General features: G+C 37.5%; 1 protein-coding gene across 2 annotated transcripts in view; it reads right to left on the bottom strand.

The window, feature by feature from the left end:
• The window catches only part of adcy6a (adenylate cyclase 6a), a 48,325-nt gene that overhangs the window by 8,988 nt on the left and 16,817 nt on the right, over nt 1-22,520 (bottom strand). For both annotated transcript variants that reach the window (XM_015055222.1, XM_015055231.1), the window contains exons 4-11: nt 6,621-6,770; nt 4,538-4,659; nt 3,875-3,986; nt 2,781-2,908; nt 2,535-2,693; nt 1,250-1,391; nt 759-887; nt 636-664 (exon numbers count right to left, since the gene is read on the bottom strand). In XM_015055222.1, the coding sequence (XP_014910708.1) occupies nt 636-664; nt 759-887; nt 1,250-1,391; nt 2,535-2,693; nt 2,781-2,908; nt 3,875-3,986; nt 4,538-4,659; nt 6,621-6,770 (971 nt within the window). The remainder of the gene's footprint in view (nt 1-635; nt 665-758; nt 888-1,249; nt 1,392-2,534; nt 2,694-2,780; nt 2,909-3,874; nt 3,987-4,537; nt 4,660-6,620; nt 6,771-22,520) is intronic.

Below are 22,520 nucleotides of genomic sequence, written 5' to 3'. Positions count from 1 at the left end.
AACTGGATGTCCTTTAATAAGCTCTAGCTTTGCTTGGACTCAGCTGACCAACACCAAACTCAAAGGATAAAACTCGACATAATCATGATTAGGGATTAACCGATTTATCAGCGCTGATTTTCTCAATTTTGGGATATCGGTAATTGGCCGACACTTGTATCTTATTCCCTGATCTGATCTACCTCAGCAAAGATTAAAAAAAACACCACTCCTCTTCTGTTCTCCCATGAGAGACATTTGACTCCATGTCATGTCTGCACGTTTGCAGTTAACAATAGTAACTCCACTTTTGCCAACTAAGTGACTTTGTTGCTATATTTAGCAACATTTCAGATGAAAACAATTGGTGTCGATCAAAATCAGAGTCAACAGGAAAGGCTTTTTAAAGATCAGTAATCGATGGATCAGCCAGAAAACGATCGGCGCACCGCTAATCGTAATCTGATGCAACCCATTTTCCCTCAGGCTTACATGTGAACTCTGCATGTTTGTTATGGTGACTTTGTCTGTTCAAATGTGTTTTACTGTTTCTAAAAAAAAATAAAAATAAAAATAAATAAAATAAGGGAAAACAAAAACACAGGGAGGCAACAGAGCAAAACAAAAAAATGTAACAAAGTAGTGTTTGGACTCACTTGTCTTTACTGGAGGACTCATCAATCCCCTAAAAAAAACAACAAAAAGGAGAGAAAAAGATGGATTTTGAATAGAAGCTGCAGCCTGTCGCTTCTCGCCAGTGTATGGATTCTCAGCCTCACCATTTGTCTGAAGACTTTGGAGTCTTTGGTCCGGGGGAAGGTTCTGTCGGGCACCCAGCGCGGCATCAGCCCCTCGTTAGAGTTGGCCCTCGTCCGCTGCATCTTCGCCATCATCGCCTTCTCGTCCTTCTGCTCAGAGAAAACAACATGAAGGCTTGACCAACTGTTCTCGTGCAACACAACACACAGCGAACGACAAAACAAGTGACTAAGGGCACTTTGTGTATCTGGCTTCTCTCTGGCCGACCGGACAATTCAGACACGCAGTCGGAGAGCTTTATTTGTCAGTGGGAAAGAAATCACACACTTGTGGTTTTTCGTGTTCAAAGCAAATAGTTAAAAAATAACATGTAAAAGATTAATCTATTTCAAGCACTAAAATAGATTAATAGTCTCTGACCAGATTCATCTAGAAAGCTCGCATCTTTTCTGAATGGGAAAAATAAAGGTCTTATTGTTCTAATCAAATGTTTCTGTGTTTGTGCTCTGACCCGTTTCTGGCTGCAGCCCAGAACCAGGAAGGTCTCGATGCTGTTTTCCTTCAGATACGCGTTCCTCTCCCCTCCGTAGCCCGGCTCCACTTCATAATCTCCGTTCAGGTACTGCAGTGTGGCCTTGGTGATGTGGATCCGCCTGGTGGAGTCAAAGGACAATTTTTAACATTTTATTTTATTTCATTTAGCTTTACTACTTTTTTCTTGATGTGTTTTTTATCCCTTTCTTTTTTAATATTTGAGTTTTCTGTTATGTTTTACTATTTTTTCTTCCCTTTTCAACTTTAATTTGTTTTATTGTAATATCCTGTTTTATTTACTTTTATTTAATTTACTTATATTAATCAGTCTTACATTATTTCATTTTTTTTTTCATTTCACAGGGTATAATTTATTTAAATTTTTCAGTTATATTTAATTTTATTTTGCTTAGTTCTCCTTTCTTTTTGCTCTCTTTCTTACTTTATTTTGTTTTTACTGCCTAATCAGACTCAATTTCACTTTATTTTATTTTTTTCATTTAAAAGGGTATGATTTATTCTCATTTTTTACTTTATTTACTTTTATTTTCTGCAATTCCCTTTTCTTTTTGATGTTTTTATTTTGCTTTAGATCGTTTTGTTTGTTTTTTAGTCTAATTAAACTGAACTTGACTTTATTCTACTTTATATTTACATAGGAACAACCCAGTCAAAAGTCCTGCAGCAATAAATCAGCGACTAAAATATTGTTTAAGAGCACATAAAATAATTTTTTATTAATTAAAATATGTATTTAGATTAGGGTCGTTTGTCAGATTAAAAGTACGTTTTTTGTATTTAAAATAATTTTTATTGGTGTGATACTGCTTTAAGCAGAAAATCATAATTAACATAAGTAAAGATTTAGCATACCTGTATGTGATAATAACCCTTATAATAACCTGTTCCACTAATTATTCTAAATTTTTAAACTGGTATGTAAAAATGACACAACCTCCACAAACTCTATGAAGTTTGATTATGATTGAAACCACAAAAATATCTTTGCTTACAAGCGAGACAGTATGTGACTAAAACAAATATTACTAACCTGACCAAATATGATTAATATTATAATTTAATATAGACCAAAAATCTTTGGAGTAGCACTGGCTACTAATATGTAACATAAGGATGAAACTAAACACTATAACCATGATACGAAATAATTTTCGTATTCTGTTTTTCTTACAAAAAAACATTTACACAATAAAGTCCCTGAAAACATATAAAAATATAATTTACTGTGATTTTCCCCTCACCCTGCTTTGCCCCCCGCCTCCATGTGATTGGCCAGCGTGACGTCATTCGACCACACGTCAAACTGCCACTTCCTGAGTCCCAGCACGCCGCAGTGGACACGCCCACTGTGGATGCCGACGCGCATGTTGACGTTGACCCCCGTCACTTCACGCACCAACCTGTAAGCACGGGCACATCAGCGAGCGAAGCACAATACGGCAAAACTCACCGCAGCCCAGAATGTTTTTATTTCATTTCCTGCTTACGAGATGGCTTCGATCATGTCGACGCCCATCTCCACGCAGCAGTGGGCGTGGTCGGCGCGCGGCTCCGGCAGCCCCGACACGCAGTAGTAACAATCGCCTAAAATTTTGATGCGGAGACAATGGTTCTCCTGAGAAACAAGAGACAGGAAAAAAGACAGGACGTCATGAGAGACTTGTCTTCCAGAGAGCATAAAAAAGTTAAGAGATTAATCCGTTTCAAATCTGTTTCTTCTTAAAACAACGATTTAAGTCATGACAGATGGCGAACCAGACGCTTCCTGATATTTATCTCTTTGTTTTTATTGAATTTGTTTCGAGTGGAACTAACGCAAAGTCCTCCAGTGTTGCCGCCCAGACTTATTTCCACTTAACATGATCAACAAATTAGCGTTTCCATGGTGACGGAGACACGACTACAGTTCGGTCTGCCAACATAGGACGATCAGCGGACAAGAAATTTATGACGTCAGAAGAGAAACGTTTCTGTGACATGAAATCACATCTCGGACCCGTATGATGCCGACTTATTCATGGCGCTGTGTGTGTTTCTGTTTGATGCAAAAAAATAAATATAAAATACATGAACAAGAATAAAGAGGAGGACAGGAAGGGAAAAAATATTATGAAAGGTAAGAAATAAACAGAAAGAATATCATTCTGTAAAAATATTTTAACCCCCCCCCACCACCCCTTTTTTTAAAGAAGTTAAAAAAACAAAAATATTGACAATTATTTAAAAAATACAATGGTATGACAAATTTGTTATTTTATTTACGATTAAAATCACAATTATTAATTTGCCTTTCAAATTAGGGTTCAAGAAATATTGGAATTCAACTAACATGTTTTATTTTAGTTGAATTTTTTAACATTTATTATATCATTGTATTGCTATTGTATTGTTATTTAATAGCTGTCAACTCAATACATTCTAGTCTATGTTTTTTGTGTACTTTGTAGTTGCCCAGTCAGTCTATAATCCAAGGATCTATAGAGAGAAAAATTAGGGTGATGGCAAATTTCTCGTTTCTGTACTAAACAAAAAGACTGAGCCCCTTTAACAAACAAAGCAGCTAGCGGCTGAACGTCCTTACCGACGCCAGCTTGTCGAATCGGGCAAAGAGCTCATTGAGCGTCATGACCAGCTCCTGGGCTGTGCACTGGGACGCCAGGCTGGTGAAACCCTCAATATCTGCAAACAGAATACTGAAGCAGAGGAAAGACAAAGAGAAGCAGAGTTAAAAAAGCATTTTTATGAAGCGACACAACAACTTTTAGCTTGCAGTTGTAGTTTGTTATCTGCAGGGCCGCTGGCTTTGGCATGAGGTCTGACCTTAAAGTGGGCTCAAGGACTTCTGCGTGGTTGTAGTGTGTGTGTGAGCGTGGACTGTGTGTGCTCAGGGCTGTAATTGAATGTGTGCCGAAGCTCTCCATCTTTGGGGATTATCTTATCTTGGCTGCGGGTGATTAAGTATTCCCTCTCTAGTGTTAATTAGCCTCCACTCTGCCAAACCACTCTACCCTCCGAGCGCGCCGCACATGTGTGTGTGTGTGAGTCTGTGCACGTCGACGAGCGACAGCCTCGGCGAAAATTTGGAGAATTTTTTTTATTTATTTATTTATTTATTTATATTTTTTGGAACAAGCAAACAAATCTTACAGCGATTTTTATTTTTCACCGCGCCAGTCAGAAACAGCTCCTGCCAAGCTAGTGTAAATGAATACTTCTCAGGAAAAAATAAACCCGGCTTGCCCACCTGACATTGTCGTGTTTCTGGATGTAGATCTTATGAAACATCATGTTTTCCTTCTTGGCATTGATGTCAGCCTTCATCTCCATGGCAACGTGCCTTGGCAACACTGAAAGCAACAGACGTTCCTGGAAAACACACACACACACACACACACACACACACAAAAATATAGAATATGCAGATTGTATCATTCACAACATCACTGTCTGAACACAGAATGTTAAGGCACGCTTCTGACTGTCTTCAGATTAAAAAGTGACTTTAATCTATCACTAAGATCCGTTAGAAGTTAAAGAATTTAATTTGTCTCTTTGTAGGTAAAATTTACTGCAACTTACAGAAAGGATCACACAATGTTAATGTATATAAATGTATTCAGATTTAGGATAAAATGTAAGAAGTTGTTATTTAGCGTTGGCTTACACGTTCAGGATTTAACTGTAACATGAAATTTTAGAACAAAAAGATATGCTTTGTTGCTCCATTTTTATTTTTCATGAACAAAATAAAACAACAAACTTTGCAAAGTTTTTTATAGACTGGCAGCTTTGTTCATATTTGAACTTAGAAGAGCTTTATTTTTTAGTAGCTTGTAGTTTTTTTTCCAGAGACTTGTATTTGGGTCAGAGTTTGAATTTTACTTAAAACATATAGTTCTACTTTTTTGTGAATGTCTCTCATAAAAACTAAATTAGATTAAAAATGGGTTCTTCTAAGAAAAATTTACATTTTCAAAAATGGATATTTTGAACAGCTCCTAAAAGTGAATGGCTTCTGAAAGATTTGGTTCTCTTCAAAGAGTCATAAGTCCCGTTGTTAGTTCAATGCTGGCGATTGGTTTATTAAAAAGTAAATTAAAAAAACAGCCTTTGTTCAAGGAAACCTATTATGCAAAAGACATTTTTCAAGTTTTTGTGCTTCCTTTCAGGTCTCAAATGCATCTAAAAGCATTCCAAGTGCTTGCAAAATCACCCAGAAGTTTTTTGGCAGTACATTAATGTTTTTTGGTTTCTGAAAAATTACCCATTTCAAAAACCTCCTGATTGTTAAGTCACAATCGTCAGGCACTGCGCCGTTACCTAGCAACCCAAGTGGAGTCCCAGCAGGTTTGGTCAACTGGTTTCACCGCTGTATGATCTGTACAATGGCTGCTGGAAACGACATGTTTTGTTGTTGACTTACCTACCATCCAGAACCAATTTGCTCCTTCCTTGTTGGTTGTGCAGGAGGCTCAACGTCTGCTTTTCAAAGATTTATGGTTGTATAATCTATTTGCAGCCATTTTGTGAGTGTAAACATTGAGGTAGAGGCGTGACCAGCAGCAAATTATTTGGATTTATAGAAAAAAGAAAATCTCATTATCTAAGAATGATTTTGAGCAAGGGCTGCACAGTGGCGCAGTTGGTAGAGCTGTTGCCGTGCAGCAAGAAGGTTCTGGGTTCAATTCCCAGCCCCGGTCTTTCTGCATGGAGTTTGCATGTTCTCCCTGTGCATGTGTGGGTTTTCTCCGGGTACTCCGGTTTCCTCCCACAGTCCAAAAAACATGACTGTTAGGTTAATTGGTCTGTCTAAAATTGCCCCTAGGTGTGTGTGTGTGTGCGCATGGTTGTGTGTCTCTGTGTTGCCCTGCGACAGACTGGCAACCTGTCCAGGATGTACCCTGCCTCTCGCCCGGAACGTTAGCTGGAGATAGGCACCCCTCCCGACCCCACTGAGGGACAAGGGTGTTCAGAAAATGGATGGATGGATTTTGAGCAAAAACACGTAATGAACATGTTCTGTTTCGCCCATAGCTCTGTCCAAACCTGTTCAAGGAAGCATAATAGGTCACCTTTAACACCTTCAGACAGCTGATTGGGTTTGGAGACAATTCGTCTGAAACTTTGAGGGCTGTTTTTCCTCATTTTCATGCATTTGACATAATTAAAAAGCTTAGACTGCACACTTTAGGAATCTGTAAACATCTCAAAATAAAAGGGAGACTTGTTCCTCGTTGTCACATTTGCTATTTTGATCTGAATTTGAAATCTTACTCAGTTCGAACTGAAAATGTGCTGAGAAAGACTGCGTCTCCATGGAGTCGTACCTGTTGCTGATTCTCCCTCTGCAGGTGGAGCCTGGCCTGGATGTAGCCTCTGGTCTCCTGAAACGCTTGTCTCTGGGAAACCTCAGCCGGGTAGTGGGTGCAGATGCCGATGATGTTGGTGCACAGGAAGATAAGGACATTGGCACTCACCTGGAGAGAGCAGAACATTTATTTACGAGTTATTTATTGTTTCCAGGAACATATAGTTTATAGCCTTTTAAAGAAGCTTTAAATTAGCAGTGGAGATAGGATTTTATTGATTCTTATTTTATACTAGAACATGATCTCATGAGGTTTGATACGCTCTGCTTTTGAGATTTTATTATTAACAGGTTTCACGTTATTCAATAGATGATACATTTCCTGTATTTGTTTCGTCTTTCTCCCTAAAACTGTCCAACTGTTTTTGGATTATTAGCTCTGCAGAACCAAACCATGCAAAGAGAGATGCTTTAAAGCTGTCTTCAGTCTGCGCAGGAAGTCAGCAGTCACATCCTGTAAGATCCGATTATGATTTGATCAAATGTAATCAGACACATCTGTCAGCCTGTGCAGCCTGCAATAACTGTTAAAATGGGCTAACTAATTATGGTGCCCTTTAGTTTGTCTGATCATCATGACATTTATCCTTCTTATTAACCAAATATATCACTTGAAAAAGTATTTACATTTCCCCATTTGCTGTGCCTATTAAACATTAAATTACATCAAAGTTGATTGCAGTTCAGGACTAAAATTGCAAAAATACACAACAGTAAAACTGGTGGGAGGTTGAGAAGATTAAAATACTTAAAAGAGGTGTCAAATATGTTTGTTTTTTTTTCAGTGAGATGCCAAATACAGTCATAAGTGCCAGTTCTCACACTCCTTGTATCAGCTTGAAAGCTAAATCTCACACTTCTTTGTTGCCAAAAACAATGTTTGTGCTCACGTAAGGATGTTTTTTTTATTGAAAGGTATGCACATTTACGGCAGATTGTTTTTGTCTGATCGGCTTTCATCAAGAATAAATAAATTAAAAAAACAGACAGCATTTGATTAATTTGCTTCCCCATTTCATAATTCAGTTCTTTATTTAGCCAGGAAGGTTTCACTGAAATACAATCCCTGGAAGTCTGCATGCAAATGGTGTCTGAACCAGGTTATCCGGATTTCTGTGCACACATGCAAATGAGTAATGCAGAAGATTAATAGAGTACAAATTCAGCCGTACAAAAATCTAAGTTTGCTTTCTCAATTGCTTTAACATCTAAACCGGAACACTTTAGAGAATTATATGGACATTCAGATCAGACTCATAAAATACAGATTATTCCCTTCCAACTTTCACTGTGTGTTTAGATTAGATCACTTGTGTCAAACTTGAGAGGCCCGTGGGCCAAATCCAGACCACCATATTTTTTATATGGCCCTCTATTCTTGACTAAACACTAATTTTGTTTAAATATTGTTTTCAATCAAATCACTGCAGTTTTTATCTGTTTGTTGCCAAACTGTATAAATCAGTCCCTCCAGTTTCTTGATAATTATCGTGGAAATTCAACAAATCCTCACACTTTTTTGCACTATTACATAATTGGGAGTCAACAATTGTCAAAGACGTTCTTAATTGTACTGAACAGCAGCCTCAGCATTAACTGATGTCAGTTTGTAGTCCATGATCTACACAGTAAGTAATAAAAAGTTGCATTAACGTTATAAATAAACGTAAATATTTAAGTGTTTTGGCACCAAAAACACTTTAATTTTTATTGCCGAAATTCACAAGAAATATCACGAAATCCTGCAGGGACTGAGAAGATGTTCAACAATGTTATTTAATTTCAAGATTTCGTTGATAATTTGTGAACAGAATTTTTTAGTAACACATTCTGGCAGAACCGGCCCTTTAAGAGCATTCATGATCTTGATTTGGCCCAAAACAAAGATGAGTTTGACAACATTGGACCAGATGTTCTCCTCAAACTCTTTTCTCATGTCTCTGCAGCATCTAACTACTTTTCTCCCAGGTTTCCATTTAGTTAGCTCCATCCATCTTCTAATTAAGCTTCCCTGTCCCACCTGAAGAACAAAATTCCCACAGCATGATACACTCTCCACCATGTATTTCTATGTTCAGAGTGATACAGATTGTTAGTTTTGATCCTTTTGTAGATGTTTCCACATAGAGTAAATATCTCAATTTGGAATTTTCTTCTCTTACGTTTGCTTTATTCCGTGACTGACTTTTCTCCCCTTAACAGATTTCATAACTTCTGAAGGCGACTAAACGGTTTTATTCAGGGGTTACTGACAGAGTTAACAAATATTTTTCCTTCTACTAATTTACTGTTCAATTACATTTAATCTGAACAAATTACATTACAGTTTGATAATTGTTTTGTAATAATAGCATTCTATAACTGTAAAATCTTTCACATACAAAATATTTTAGTAATTTTTTTTAATTCAAACACACGGAATATAAACTACTATACTAGATATACCTTTAAATTTTCTCAGATCACATGAGGGAATATTTACAACATCCTTTTCTTGCATCTTTTTTTTGTTAATGTCTAAATCTCTCGGTGAAACTGGGCCTGTTTTCCATGCTGCGGTCTGTCCAGAAGCGCCTGCATTTTTTTTTTTTTTATGAGACAATGTGATAACCTCCAGCGCACAATAAAAACTTTCAGTCTGCATCGTGGGAACAGCTGCCGACCCCACATTGGGCCACTTCCTTGAAAAGATGAGCTCTTGTTTCCACGCTGTACGTGACGCTCGTCACTGCGGAGGCCGCATGTGGACACGCAGAGACTCCGGAAGAGGAATATGACCCGAATTAAACTCCAACAGGAGCAAAGACGAGGCTTACAACCACGAGGTCCTCTAATGTTTGACACTCCTTTGGACTTTGTGCTTCTGCTTCTTCTAGCAGCTCCTGTAAGCTAAATGTGTCACAGTGCCATCTACTGGTCGAAAAGGGGAATACACAAAGGTAGAGATACTTCATAGTGGAGACAACTGGAGCCGTAAAGGTAAGACGCAACATATAAACACAATGATGTGCAGATAAAACAGCTAGCTGACACTACAAAGACAGTTTACGTTTACTTTATTACCCCATAAAGTTAAAACTTTATTTACTTTAAGACTTTCCGTAACTCTATAAATGGATTGAGAACGTCATGGTCAGACTTTTCTGTTTGTTTTGTTATTTTTGCTGTGAAATGTTATTTGGTAACCATAAAATCTACACTCCCTTGTATGTCTCTGATGACATCACAAAAGGCACAGCTGATCAGAAACATTTCAAGTTCTTGTTTTGACCTGCAGCACAGCCTGTTCCATCAACATCCAGTCATCCAGGCCAGAGGAATGAAGAAAGGCTGAGAAAAATACCACTGTTCAGCAGTTCAAAACGCTGGATTTAACTCATTTTAGTTCCAACTTATTAATTCAATAAATAGCTACTAAAATAAATAAATAATGTCATCATCTTTTATAAAGAGCCACCATTTTATTTATATATTTTTTAGCTCTAAAATACAGAAAAAAATTAATATTTTTGCAAAAAGAGTTGCATACATTTCCTTCTTGTACTAAATGTTAATATTTATGGAAAATTATGTTAAAAAAATCACAAGTGGTTAAAATAAATTCATCTAGAAGATATTATTAATACTTTTAAAAACTATAAAACTGCAAAAACCTGCAATTATTACAAGATCCATTTTCAAAAACACTAGTAGATTATTTGGCATGTTTAGTGTTAACATTAACATTTTACAACATATTAGGAGTCATTAACAACAACAGTGGATGGTCCAAAGAGCCAAATAAAATACATCAAGGTTTTTGGTTGTAATGTGACAAAATATGAAAACGTTTAAATTATGCAAATACTCTTGCAAAGCACTTTACAAATACAGCATTTATGAAAAATCCTATCCATAAAACCTCAGTGTTCAGCTTCATAGCTAAACTTTGCATAAACATGAGAAAAGGTAACTCAACCAGGTCACATCAAATAAAGAAATCATTATCTGTTGTGGAATAAAACATGTGTCATCTGTTTCTGAACGTTTTTTCACACAACCGATTAGATCATATTACTCTTTTTAATTTTAAAGGAATGACTAAATATGGATTGTAAAGTTATATTTGCTTCAGGTCATTAAATTCACTTTGGAAATCTTTAAGATGTGAATATTCTGCTGCTCTGTTTTATTCTCTTCCACAGACATTAAGAACAAAGGTAAAAGCAAAAGAGATAAAGATATCGAATCAAACAACAAATGCTTAAAGGAGCCTGGATGTAAACAGTTTGGGTTTATTGCGCTGAGGTTCCTAGAAACTTCTGAGAATAGAGTAAGTGTGGAACAGAAACAAAAATAGAAACAGGTGGGTAATGCATTAACAAGTTTACAAAGAAAGTCAACAAAAAGTGGATTATAAAATAAAAGATCTGCAGCATAATGGACAAGTCAGATAAAACTGAAGAACGACAGCTGTCAGAGGTAGGAAAAGGAAATAAGACGTACTAAGAGAAGCGGGTAGAGGAAGGAAAAACACAATGTAAGGATGACAGGGGTAGGAAGAGTGTGAGTGAGAGGGGTGAGGGGAGCAGATATGGGCCACAGCGACATTAGGCAGATGGCTCAGAGCGCTCAGCACTGTTTACTTTACTCTTACTGTTCAAGCAAAACCAGCCGCGGCGCTAAAGTGAAACCTGCAGCGCCGCGCCTGCTTCCAGGTGGACGTGGAGGACGCGAGGACGGCCAAGCAGAGGCCTCCGCGTGCAGAAAGGGTTTGTTATTATTTCCATATGCAAATGTCTGCAGCGACAGTAAGCATACATCAGCAGAGGTTCCCACGACGTTGGAGTCACACCCTGCGCACGAGCCTCAAAGTAATTGCTTGCTTTTCTTAAGAGGGCATGGACGAGTGGGTTTACAGAGCACACAGTCATGTCCTGTGTTTATGCAGCAGCACTCCACCTCTTCAGCGGCGTTTACCTGCTACCTGCACAGAGCACACCTGCTCACTTCAACAACACACTCATTAATCTTGACTCCTGTCCACCATTAAAACCCCTCCTCTGTGCTCTATGCTATCCACATCAAGATCACTTTGTGAGAATTAGAACAAATCGTGTATCAATTTTATAATATATTTTCTTTCCTGTAATGAAAGCAGTTGTCGTTTTGCCGAGGTTTGAACCGGGAGGAAGCGGCCAACCGGCTGGTCTGTGGAGAGGCCCTAATCCCTGGATATCAAAATGGCCTTATGTAAGAGACGCTGTGGACTCCACTGGACAGGAGAAGCAGCAGCAATACTGGCTACTCTGCAGCATAGATTAAAGTGCATTTTGCCACAAAAAGCCTCTGCCAGCTTAGAGAGGATATGCCGGCGTAATCAATAAGCGATCTGCACGGCCGTATGGATACATTGCAGAATCGATAATCAGCTCTTTTCATAATCAGAACCGTAAAGATGTTTCACGGCACAACCAAACCAACAAACACAGCGTGTGTGTGTGTGTGTGTGTTATTTCTCATGTGTTTTTTTCCTGTCACTTTTCTTAGAATAATCTGAATATATTTATTTCTCCTAAACATTTACAGCTGTTTTATTTTGCAAATGTTTTTTTTTTTCCTGAATATGCTTGTTGTTTGTGATTACACACCTCATGTCTCACTTTTTCCAGGACTTTATCTTGGATTGTTTCTAATCCCAGTTTACATTAATAAAAGTTTTTTTTTTAACTCTCCTACCTGCCAAATAGCATTTGAATGTTTCTACAACAAATTTTGGCTTCGTAAACTTGAAGTTCTTTCATGTTCTTTCATGGAACAGCCATGCAAATGTACCGTATTTTCCAGATTATAATTCACAATCTTTACATAATTTGGCTGATCCGGTAATTTATATATGTTTTTTTTCCCCTTTATGACATTTTTTTTGACTGATGCAACTTATAGTGAGGAGAATACATTATTTTCCTCCTTTTTGTGTTTGTCACATGTATTTCAGATCACCCAGCAGGTTTTACTATCAAAGGCAACATGAGTAAAAATAAAATCCAGTTTTTAAATTCTACCATTTATTCACAGAAAGAAAAGTTATTCAAACAAACATAATCCTTTGTGATCAGGTGACATCTTTTATGGGTATTTGAGCATTAGCAGCTTGTTTAAGATCTCTCACATTTTATTTTGAACTTTGACTAGGCCACTCTAAAATGGTGGTGAACCCGGTAGTGCGCTTTGGATTAGCTTAACGTCAGAAACGGATCGCCAGTTTGATCAATTATGGCAATTATGGACAAAAATAAAGCTTTTGAGTCTAATTTTCCACAGTATTATTAAGGTGATCACTGTAGTTTTGACTTTGATCGGTGATAAAATGATACATGAATGAATGAAGCTATGAATTTTAACTCCAACTTCATAGCAAGACATAACAAGAGCCACTCTGGAGACCAGTACCCTGTGAATTCAAATATTAGCTCCTACTTTTCCAGTTTCCACAGCAAAACATCCAGCATGATGAAAATACAACTCAAACTCAGAATTAGAAAAAATACTTACTTCATTTGTGAATTGTACATGTTTTCCTTTCTTTTCTTTTCAGTAACTTGAAGCTTTCATCGCCTTCTACTCCTAAATCTGTGCTGGTGAAGCGAAAATATCAGAGCAGTGCAAGCAGGTGAAAATGACAAAGAGCTAATGGAATATTCCAGTAATATATTTATAATTTTTCTCCCCCATTTGTGATTAATTTAACACAGCGCTCATATATTTCATCAGCCAGTTCACAATCCTGACAGTGAGTCTATAAACATGGACTTTTAAGGCCATCGGCCCCTTTTCAGACCAGGGGAGTGAGTGGGAGAGCTGGGCCAAATTAAATGTTCAGCTCTTTCTAAGGAGACAAAGAACCCTAATGTGCTGCATCAGAATCCCATTATTTACTGCAGCTATAATCAATATTTTCACATCACGAATGGGTCACAGTCACGGAAGGAATGACAAACCCACCGCTACTTTCCATGACTGATGCTACCATCACAGCTATCGAGTGGTTTCTGCCTTAGTGGTTCTGTTTTCTGAGTTTTATGTCGCAGCGTTTAACAAATACGTTAGATTTCCAACCTGATACTAATGGCAGGTATTTCCCTGAAAACCCAATAACTTTAAAGTGCTTTTAAGTCTGCTGCCCGAAAGCAGGATGTGAATGACTGTTGGTAATCTTGACCCAGTTTCATCTCAATTTTCATCTAAAATGATGCAATCTCAAAGCAATAACCGCTTAACCGTGTGTTAGCAATGTGCAGCAGAAGGTCACGTGTCCCCTCCTTTCATCCCGCCACCTCTCAATCATATGCAGCCCAACAGGTGTCAGAAGGAGAAAAAGAGGTCAAAAAAACTGTTACCTGGTTCAGGAAACAGTTCAGGGATTTTCAAACTGTTCCTTAGTTTAGTTACTTATTCTGCCTGAGGAAAGAAAACACATCAATGACTGACAACACTGCAAAAACACAAAGCATTTTAGGTCTATTGATAGTGAAACAACTTGAAATAAAACAAAACTAGCTTACGAATAACTTTTGACCAAGATTGTTTTAAGTAAGCAATGCCTTAATACTGATTTAAAAGGTGGCAGATTATTTCATTTATACCTTAGGAAATGCTACAAATTAAACAATTTGTAGCAAAACTAGTTTTTAAAATCAATATCAATGATTTATTTGCCTAAAAAGTTCCTATATCTTGCTCAAAAGTGGCTTCACAAAAGTTAGTTGTGTTTTACTTCAAGTGCACCAAGATATTTGCACAACTAGACCTAAAATACTTTGTAAGATTGTTTGCTTTTGCAGTGAAACGTTTCCATTTCTTGTGCTTTATCGGAAAAATGTAATTAATGAAAAGATGGGAAAAAAAAGGCTGTTCTGCTGAAGTCTGACGTTTTTTCACTAAGCCCAAAATCCAAAATGTCTGCCATGACTATAATAGCTGAGTTATTAAACTGTTTCTTTGCACTTCCAGCTTGTACCATTACAGAAACAACATCTTTTTTATGGATATTTTCCTTTAGTATTTGACATTTAAACAACTGGAAAGTCCTTCAGGTTTTCTCTCTTGTTGCTATTGGCTTAACCAAGTTCTGATTGAGAAAACTTTGTAAAAAGAAGATAAAAAATCTCTAAATCAACAGAAGCAAGCTATTTTCTAACCTTACATTAAATGTCTGATTTACCTTTATTTTTACTTCATCCAATTTATTTTTTTTACCCTGCACAGCCCAGAATACGGGAAATCCTTAAGTGCTGTCTTAGAGGACTTTATTTGCGCCTTCACATTGCCCAGAAATGAAGAATAAACAATATCTTCAAGGCCTGATTTAGTACATTCACAGGATGCATGCTTGCTAATAAATAAACCTAAAACAGGAAGAAGGAAGAAACAAGTACTGCTCTAAATTTTAAACAAATATTAGCCTTAAATTACTCAGTAAACCCTCAATAAAAAAACCACATTTCGAATCCAGGAAATATCAGAGACATCTTCGGTATGACAGACATCGACACGACGATGACTCTAATACGCCGATGGTACTGAAGCGTCGCTCCGGCTTCGTTTGTTTGCCAGAGCTTCTTTCTCTGCCTTGTGAAAGGTTCTGCTTGGTGTTGGCCTCAAACTAACACCCACAGAGGCTGTGAATTATCAGAGATGCCAGTCCAGCTTTCACTTAGCAACTCTCACCCACATTCCTCAGTCTCCCTCCAAAGAGCCAGAATCCCCTCCTCAGGTTCAGTGAGGAGCGACCGGCTGAACGAGGGAGGAGGAGAAATGGAGCCAATTAAAACCAAAACAGTCAGATTGGTTCGTTTTCTTTTGACTTCCTGGATGCCTATTTATGTTTCATCAATACAGAATGCTAAATGAACAAATCCCTTTATTTTCCTGCTTCTTCTCTTTGAAAGTATAAATTTATTGGACAATTCTGAACCATTTTGCCTGTTAATATGTGCGTTTATTGAATTGATCTATTCAGTAGATCATCACCAACCTGCAACCAGCGCAGCTAACGCTGCAACAAACTCAGCGAGGGTTAAATCTGAAGAATGATTTTTATACCGAAAACATAAAAACACACTTTTTCATGTTAAAATGGTTTTAACAGCTATAGTTCAAAGTTCATCCATCTTATATAAACTCACTGAGATTTCTGAAAATGCAGCAACTTGTCTGTCAAAAACTAAAAAGCGTTTTTGTCATGGAGATTTTAGTGTTTTTCATGTTCAGCCTTGTCACAGTGGTTTGTATTCTGTTTGGACTGAAAGCACTTTATAAAAGTATTACTATTATTATTTCGAAATGGATTATAAATACACTGAAAAACATTTGAGAAGAGTCAGTTCTTCCAAACGTCTTTTAAGAGTCACTCCTGTATGTTGGCCTTTATACAATAATAACCTTTATTAAACCAGGTTTGAGATAAAAAAAAAATCTCTTTTACAAGCCAGATCTTCACTTCAGAGTGCGTGTAATTATTTCTACACTCTTTCATTTGTTCATGTTTTCCCTATGAGCTCAGTGTCACTTTCAGCCTTTCTCACAGGGAATATGTGTGTGCTTGGTGCCAGGCAGTTGCTGGGTTTGTGTACTCAGACTGAGCGTCATGTCTACACACAGCTTGCACTGCCCTTATCTAAAATGACCAGAACCCAGAGCACAGATAAAGAGTCAAACCCCTCCTTCTTTTCCTGCTCATCCGACTCTGCCGGGCGGTTTTCGCACCGTCCGTCTGGAGCAGAGCGTCAGCTGACCCCGATGCCGCACAGGCAGACGTTTGTGTTTCACGGTGCATAAAGCACCATCAAAGTAGCAGAAAAGAAGAAATATTTTGGAGACGAACCACCTGTGGAGCAAATCTGTCATGAACCGCAGAGGAAGGTTTCTCAGGAAACTAGTTTCCAGGATGTTTCCAAGAGGGAATAAATTTCAGTGACAGGAGCTATTCTTAGTCTTTGTCTTGTTCTTAGTCTCCAGGTTCTGTCAACATTGTGACGGACATGAAGAAGTGTCATTTAAACAGAGAGAGATCCATTCTGCTTGATTTTACCTCTTATTCCTACAACACATTTTTAACTACAGTCATACTGTAAAAGTGCTGATCCTGCTGTTTCTTTTAAAAACAAACAGCATAATGTGTCTGTGTTTGATTGAGTAAAACAAAAGCTTCAACATCCAGGCCTCAGCAGACACGATGAATCAGAAAGCCAGAGTCTCTTGTTGGTCAAAACATGCTGCAGTTGAACAGTGACTCATACAAGACGTTTATATTATCGTATAGGAGAAATAATATCTTCTAATGCATTGTATGGTGGTGGTATTCAACTCTAGACATCAAGAGACGTCAATCTACAAGTTTTAGATAATGTCCTAATTCAGCACAATTGATTTTAATGTTAAGATATCAAAATATTCATATTGCATGAATATCATTTAATGAAACACTGCCACAAATCTTTCCAGGAACACATTTCTCTAACATAAAACTAAAATAACTTGTCAAGAAGAAGTCTTTTTTATTATTATGAAGATGCTGTATGACTTTGTGGGAGTAAATGATGAACAACCACACCAGTATGAACCTGAACTGATGTTTAAAATCAAAGTGAAAACTCTTCAGATTTACACTGTCATGGCCGACAAGCCGAGGAGCATATCAGCCAGGTCGGCTCATGAAAAATGCTGAAAACACACTCGTTCTTTCACCTGATGTTAGCTTAAAAACACTTAGCACAACACTCAGGAAGAATGCGGCAGATGTCACAGTCGGACAGCGAGGGGGTTGTCCCATCAGACCGTCAGTTCCCGAAACCTCATTAAATCAAACGCAGCAGGGTCAGTGCGACCCTGCTGGGCCGAGCACAGGACCTTGTCTCTTCAGACCACAGGAGGATTAGACAACACTTAACATTCTTCTGCAGAACCTGATGAAATGCACTGGAGGAATTTAAGCATCTAAATCAGAAGGGCAGGAAAATGATAAAACTGTCAGGACTGTGGCTCCAAAGGACAGGATTTGGATTAGAGACGGTCAGACAGGTCAGTTTTTCTAAGTCCAAGGGAAAATTTTGATTTTTCAGCGGAAATTTCTAGTTAAGTCTCAAGTTTCTGAAGACAGAAATTAACATTCTGTCCTCTGAGGTATACAGCCTAGCAAATCTATATCATATGAATTAACATTTTCCTTAAATTTACTTTACTGATTGAACATTTATCATTTGAATACTATAAATTGTAAAACATAATATTCACCAACTAAACTTTTTAAAGGAAATATAGCAAAATTTCTGGAAAAAAAAAAAAAACAAAAATAAAACAAACAAACAAACAGGAAGTGGTTTTCGTTTGAAGGTTTGTGGAGTCAGTAGTTTAACATCCAGATGTTCAAGTTAAGTTAATTTTATTTCTTTCGGAAATGACCAGAAGTCTTTTCGAGCAGAGTTCACTTTCAGAGAGTTGAGATAAGCCATTAATAGCTCTCAAAGTTCCCAAACGTCCCTGGTTAACAAATCAAACGCACCTCTGTCAGAGCTCTGGTCTCTGGCTTATGTTGTGTAAATGTTGCTTAATGGCAGCAATAAATTTAAAACCATATTTAGAGGCTTGCAGTAACTTTTTTTAATGGCAAATACTTTCCAGAAACATTACAGAGAGCACATACATACCATGCATAACATTACCATGACATCTGTATGGCAAGTCAGAGGGGACAACATCGATCATTTGCTCAAAGAATCTGGAGTTACTGCCATACTTTTATCCTAAAACACATGAAATTTAAAGTATTACAGCAAATTTAGTCAGAGTTACAGACCGCCAAAGGGCTTCAGTAGAAAATCAGGCCTGGTGAAAGAGACTGGCTCTTAATTAGTTTCTTCAGGAACAAAACTTTAGTTTCTCGCAGTCAAAGATCTGTCACATCATTACGTCAGTGAAAACATCTCTTCCAGTGAAATGTTGCTCCTCCCTATGTTTAATTTAATTTCCTGTGGAGGATTACTGATCAGGATGACAACATCACAGTATTTGATCCTTAATCCCTGCGAGTTAACATCACCAGATTAATTCAGTAATCTTGATTTAAACAACAGTTGATGGTTGTGAACACACCTTAGAAACCCGACTGGTTGTTCTCACAATTTCGATATTAAAAAGTCAAAAATGAAATTAGAGATAAATGAAAGTAGGGATTGCAAGCTTTGATCTGTTTAGTGCATTAATCTATGCTAACAATATAATGAGCAATATTAAACCAAACAACTGAGACCAATAAACCTTTTTATGTTGATGCTGACCTGATTTTTTATTAAAGTTGGAGCTTTGAGATTTTGCTGATGCTATTCTGAATTATGGAGAGTGAAAGAGACAGAGAATACTTAACATTTTAACTGATTATTGGTGCCTTTAGCCAGCCTCCAGAAAAGACTAAGTGCTGAATTAGCACCGATTTATAGATTTTGGTGGTGAAAAATGGAGCTAGTTTTGCATCAGTTTGAAAGAAGAAAAAAAAAAACACCAACAAAGAATAAATAAGATTCAAAATATTACAACATTGTTATAATAAATCAGTTAAACAAATACAAATCCAAGCTATTTCACTTGATTGTGAAGGACACTTCTTAAACATAAACAATAAAAATTATTCTCAATATTACTGAGCAACAGGTTAAGCTTTTGGAAACTTTTCTCCAAAACGTTCCAGCAAATAATAAACAAATCCAGTCATTTGGTTATTGTAGTTTACTTTTGAATCTCCATAAGGAGCTATAATGTACAAGCAATTTATAGGGATAATTGTGATTATTTTGTGTATTTAATCAAGAAATATAAGGTAAAATAAAGGAAGTGGCTGCGATACATCTTCAAAGATTCATTCCTTCTTTTCAAATTTTTAATCACTTATATTGTTAGAAAAACATGTTTTCAAACACGCGATAGACTCAATAAATCATCCTTGAGGAGTGAAAATGTTCTTGTTTCTTCTATCAGAATGTACAAACATTACAACACAGGTTCTGTCACAATACCTCTGATTTTTTATTTTTATTTTTGGCAGTAGAGGTTTACCAACTTGTAGATTTCTGAGGCATCCCAGTGAAACACGAGACCCCACCATACGTTACATAATTGATGCTCGGCTGAGTCACGATCAATCCCCTTGTAATGTAAAGACAGTTGAACCTGATTCTGCTAAAGGTCATCGTTCTCAGTCAGGTTTTTATGAATTGGGGACAAGCTGAGGGTCCTAACACTGAAAAGCTACACGCCACACTTTTCTTCCTGCAAGTGGGCGGGTGTGACTTCTGTGGAGAGAGTGTGACTATTGAGGCTTTCTGGTGCTGGAGTTGCCAAAATGTGTTTTTTTTTATTGTTATTATGCAAATCAGACATAAATTTGCATAATACTAAAGACCTTCTTGAAGTCTTTTCTTTTTCTCTGAGACACATGGAGCTCCCACAATGCTTCCCAGTTTCACATATGGTGAACAGACAACACATTGAGGGACAGCCGGGACAACAAAAACCCTCCCCAAATGCTGTCAAATGAATGTAAAGGAGCAGGAAAGAAACAAAACCAACTACAAAGAACAAACATTTACTTCTAAATATTAAGTGAATGTATATTAAAAATAGATCTGTGGAAAAGGTTTATGCAAAATAGTTTAAGGCGAGTTTAACCTGGTTTGAATTTTAAATCTGTTAGCTCTGAAAAGCTAGCATTAGCTAATATGCTAGTAGTAACTAACTATAGATGGAAACATTTGGATGTTATTTGAAGTTAGCTAGCATCAGAGTCTATCCTTAAAGCAAAACGCTATTGGCTATGATGATAAAATGAATATTAGCTATCAATAGCAAATAAATGCTAATATTTCTGGTTTTCCATTAGCATTAGCAAACATGCTAATGTTTGCTAATGGTCAGCTTGCTGTGACAGGGCCGCTTTGTTGAACATTGAACATACAATGTTTAATAAATGATAGCCTTTTTTTTCGTTGCTTGGTGTTTCTAGTTGCAAGGTAGAAAACAAGCTTTATGATTACATTCATTCATTTGTGTGGGTAAAAGTTGTAAACAGAAAAGTTGTAAACAAAATTAATAACATAAATAACATTTGAAGAGTTTAGCTCCCTTTTTTTCCAAGTAATGGTTTACGGGGGCTTGACTTATTCTATCTGACACAGTTCTCCAAAGTAAATATTGACTTTTGACCAACCTGAAGCTGATTATTGGTTGAGTGTCTAGTATTGTTGACTAATCTCTCTGTTGGAATTATATATTTTTTCTTTTGGCTTCCATTTTTGAGCAAATGAGATTATATTTGCTGATTTTTGCTAAAGTTACTATTTCATTTCATTTTAGTTTCTTTCTTCAATTTTATTCCCTAACTAATGGAAAAGCACAGGTGCAGTACACACTGATTTAGAGGTTATATAAATAAAATTTGATTGATTCTTTTTGAGTTATGTATTTTCTACTCTCCCATCAACTTTTTAATCAAAGTAATTTTTAAAATTCTGGCATGAATCATGCTAATATTTTCAGAAAGGAATCCACCATAACCATGTAAATAAATACCACATGTTTATTCACACTTACTGACTGCTATTATTTTGAACATACAATGTTTAATAAATGATTAATTCACACAACCAGCATTACTCTACTACATTCACTTGTAATTTCAACTGTATGGCGACATTCACAGATATTATTTGTGACAAGAAAAAAACCTAGCTCTACTAACAGGCCTACAGAGTTGAAATAAGCATTTGTTCCTGAAGATTTGTGTTACTTTGAGTCCCAAAGTAAATGTTTCCACAGCAGCACGGACACAAAGCTGCCCTGTCACAGCAAGCTGACCACAGATAAGCTCCTCTGAAACAGACAACTGACAAACATCGTCCTGCGAAACCCCCCCCACCTCCTCTCATGTGACCTGTTCCCCGTCATCGCCATGTTTAATTATGGACCGGTTCATTTGGACCGCAGGGAGGGAGGAAAACAGAGCAGAAATCCATCCAAACAACCAAACAGCGCCACATCTCCACGGTTCGCTCCAGCACCTGCCCTGAAGCTTCCACTTCCTCAGAGGGAAAATTAAATGCAACAAATCAATTTTGACCTGATTTTTGCAATTTTCCTCTCTCCTCTTCCCCCTCCCCGCCTCCTTTTTAAATTTTACTTCAGTCAACAGGGAACAAACTGGGTCTCGGCTGCTTGAGTCGTAGCTGTTTCCATGGCAGCCACTGGACCAACTCGACACAAGCGCTGACGGAGACACTTTGCAATGCTGTTTATTCCCTGTCAGTCTCAGAAGTGATGCTAAACTAACAACTGCTTCCCCAGAGCAGATTGGCTGACTGCTGATGGTGGCTGATGGTCTGTTTGCATACAATAATGTCTCTTTGTTATAATAAAATGCTTACACAACGACAAAGTATGTTAAACGCGTTTATGCTTTGATGTAAATCTCGATTCCTTTCTTTGTATGTGTTACGACTGGCCTAGGGCCGTAACAGTATGTGGCCCGTATTTTTCTGTGTTTGAGGTTTGAGGAATCCCATCCATCTGCACCCAATCCCAGCCGTGAGAGAAGCACGTGTGTGACAGGTATCCTCGTTAAAATGCCGTGGCCAAGTTAAACACACAAATTATTTATCAAGGAGGCTGTGGAAGGAGCGCGTGGGGAGAATATCAGATTCGTGTCTCGATGCACCACCTCGCCTGCCTCTTCCTTCCTCCGTTGTACGGCCGCGTTCTACAGCGGCGGCTTTGCACAGGTGATCATCACAGGCTGACACTTCCTCCGCTGAGCTCCGAGTCTATCGTCTAG

This window comes from Poecilia latipinna, unplaced genomic scaffold, assembly GCF_001443285.1.
Source record: "Poecilia latipinna isolate Pla-1442-1.1 unplaced genomic scaffold, P_latipinna-1.0 Scaffold57, whole genome shotgun sequence".
NCBI classification, from domain to species: Eukaryota; Metazoa; Chordata; class Actinopteri; order Cyprinodontiformes; family Poeciliidae; genus Poecilia; species Poecilia latipinna.
Note: the sequence above shows the minus strand (reverse complement) of the source record. Positions and strands in the feature narration are given on the sequence as shown.